The sequence below is a fragment of the Temnothorax curvispinosus genome, unplaced genomic scaffold (genome assembly GCF_003070985.1).
Source record: "Temnothorax curvispinosus isolate PA1 unplaced genomic scaffold, ASM307098v1 QBEX01002250.1, whole genome shotgun sequence".
In the NCBI taxonomy this organism is placed as follows: Eukaryota; Metazoa; Arthropoda; class Insecta; order Hymenoptera; family Formicidae; genus Temnothorax; species Temnothorax curvispinosus.
The window spans coordinates 2,463-5,001 of record NW_020212030.1 but is presented as its reverse complement, the minus strand read 5'-3'; the positions used below and the strand labels follow the sequence as shown (position 1 = coordinate 5,001).

At 29.9% G+C, this 2,539-nt stretch overlaps 1 protein-coding gene across 1 annotated transcript; it reads right to left on the bottom strand.

Annotated features, from left to right (window-relative positions):
* Positions 1 to 47: 47 nt before the first annotated feature.
* Positions 48 to 1,388, bottom strand: LOC112468928. Its single transcript, XM_025038346.1, has 3 exons — positions 901 to 1,388; positions 491 to 670; positions 48 to 135 (listed from the first exon to the last, which is right to left on the bottom strand). Exons 1-3 carry the CDS (start codon positions 1,214 to 1,216, stop codon positions 131 to 133), a joined length of 501 nt encoding a protein of 166 aa, XP_024894114.1. The 5' UTR covers positions 1,217 to 1,388; the 3' UTR covers positions 48 to 130.
* Positions 1,389 to 2,539: the final 1,151 nt, after the last annotated feature.

Here is a 2,539-nt window from a genome sequence, read left to right as displayed (position 1 = left end):
AAAATATATGTTTACTTATGTTAACAAAATAAACATTACATAAAAAAATATATTCGTATATCATAAAGTCTTGTAATTATTAAGTAACTGCAACCTTTCTTTCCTCTATATCCTCCATTGCTTAATCTGCTTAATCTGCAAACAATATGTTTCATCCTCATTATAAATATATGTTAATAAAATATGAATAATATATTTATTAATAAATTATATAATTAATTAATAATATTTCAATTTTTTGTAAGTATACTAAACATAAAATATAACATTTTAAATATATTGTGAAGATAAATCTGCAATTTTGAAAGATTTAAATAAACTTAGTCAATGCATAACGTAAGTTCAAGTTAGAAATCTTTTTTCTACAATGTATTTACACATTACCACATTCTGCAAGCAGCATTGACCAAGTTTTTTTTAAATTTTCAAGAATATTGCAAAAATATTACAAAAATTGTGTTCTTAACAATACGTGTTTCTCAGAACTTACACAGTATAAAAATTATCGCCCACTTAGAGCATACTTCACAGCACCACAAGGGAAGTGGACCTTTTACTGTAAATGGAAGCCGGTCAAAGCAATAATCACAGTATATATGGCAACACCTCAGGGCCTTCATGTTGTCTTTTGTCAATGAGATGTAGCAATTGTTACATGCTGTTATAGTTGCTGAAAGCAGAAAATATTCTCAATTACATTATCTTAATAACTGAAATATTTAATTAAAAATGTCCTTATAAAAATTTAATGCTGTAAGTGATTTTTTGGCTAGTAATTAATCACTTAAAAGCACTATTAAAAGTACTGTTAATAGTGCTTTTAAATTATTAATCACTAGCCAAAAAATCACTTACAGTATTAAATTTCTATAAAAGTGTAATAATTATAGAAAAACTTACTATTCCTCCTACATGTCCCACAAGCCAAACATGGCCATAGGCATTCTCCCAACATATTGAGCGTACAGACTTGTGATCTGCATTCTTTTGGAAAAGTTTCTCTTAACATGTACGCTAAACGTGTCATCTCTAAGTAAACATTTTGCCGAAAAGGTCGTATATTTTTATTAATTTCAGTTACTTCATCGTCTGTGAGATGCACCTTTTTACAAGTATTGCTTTTATTGCAAGATGCATTAGTGCAATTTTTCACTTCGTGAAGCATTTTACATGATGTTCTGCTGCACACACGCAGCATAAAGTCTCGGCAAGTCATTTACGGTATAATAACAACACAGAGCAGAGTAAACAACAATACAGTATAATAACAACATAGAGCAAAGAACAACAATTGGCAAGTGAAACGACAATAGCAAATTTAACGACACTTAAGCCCCTTGCACAATGCCAGGCAACAGGCAATAGGAACAGGGAATAGAAATCAGAAATCATGTATAAATGCAGAATAAACAGTGACACAGGCAATAGACACAGAGTTTCCGTCACGTTGGAAATTCTGTGTCTATTGCCTGTTGCCAACCAATCATAGCATTCGAATCTTTTAGGTTGTAATTAACGATTTTTTGGTTATTTCCTGTTTCTATTGCCTGTTGCCTGGCATTGTGCAAAGGGCTTTAGTTTAGCACATGTTCAAATAGAAGATAAGAAATAGAAAGAAGCCTAACCTAATCCCACCGGCTTTTTCGCGATACCGTTAAAGGCTGGTCTACAATGAGTTGTATCGTTATGTCATAGTCGTAAGTCATAAGTCATAGAAGCGCGTTCAGTCAACCAATGAGAGAACGGAAAACTGTCAGAGCCAATGAGAGCAAGTGATTTTTTGGCTAGTGATTAATCATTTAAAAGCACTATTAACAGTACTTTTAATAATGCTTTTAAGTGATTAATTGCTAGCCAAAAAATCACTTACAGTATTAAATTTTTATAAGGACATTTCTAATTAAATATTTCAATTATTAAAATAATTTAATTGAGAATATTTTCTGCTTTCAACAACTACACCAGCATGCAATAATTGCTATATCTTATTGACAAAAGACAACATGAAGGCCTTGAGGTGTTGCCATGTATACCATATAAATATTGCTATGACCGGCTTCCATTTACAGTAAAAGGTCCACTTCCCTTGTGGTGCTGTAAAGTATGCTCTAAGTGGGCGACGATTTTTATACTGTGTAAGTTTTGAGAAACACGTATTGTTAAGAACATAATTTTTGTAATGTTTTTGCAATATTCTTAAAAATTGAAAAAAAAACTTGGTCAATACTGCTTGCAGAATGTTGTAATGTGTAAATACATTGTAGAAAAAAGATTTCTAACTTACGTTATACATTGACTAAGTTTATTTAAATCTTTCAAAATTGTACATTTTTCTTCACAATATATTTAAAATGTTATATTTTATCTTCAGTATACTTAAAAAAGATAGAAATATTATTAATTAATTATATAATTTATTAATAAATATATTATTCATATTTTATTAACATATATTTATAATGAGGATGAAACATATTGTTTGCAGATTAAGCAGATTAAGCAATGGAGGATATAGAGAAAAGAAAGGTTGCAGTTACTT

What these genes read in the sequence shown, in the direction of transcription:
- LOC112468928 (XM_025038346.1), bottom strand. Translation starts at nt 1,216, where the DNA reads ATGACTTGCCGAGACTTTATGCTGCGTGTGTGCAGCAGAACATCATGT. An exon ending in TGGGACATGTAGGAGGAATA is followed by an intron (nt 671 to 900) that starts GTAAGTTTTTCT and finishes TTCTGCTTTCAG; the next exon opens with CAACTATAACAGCATGTAAC.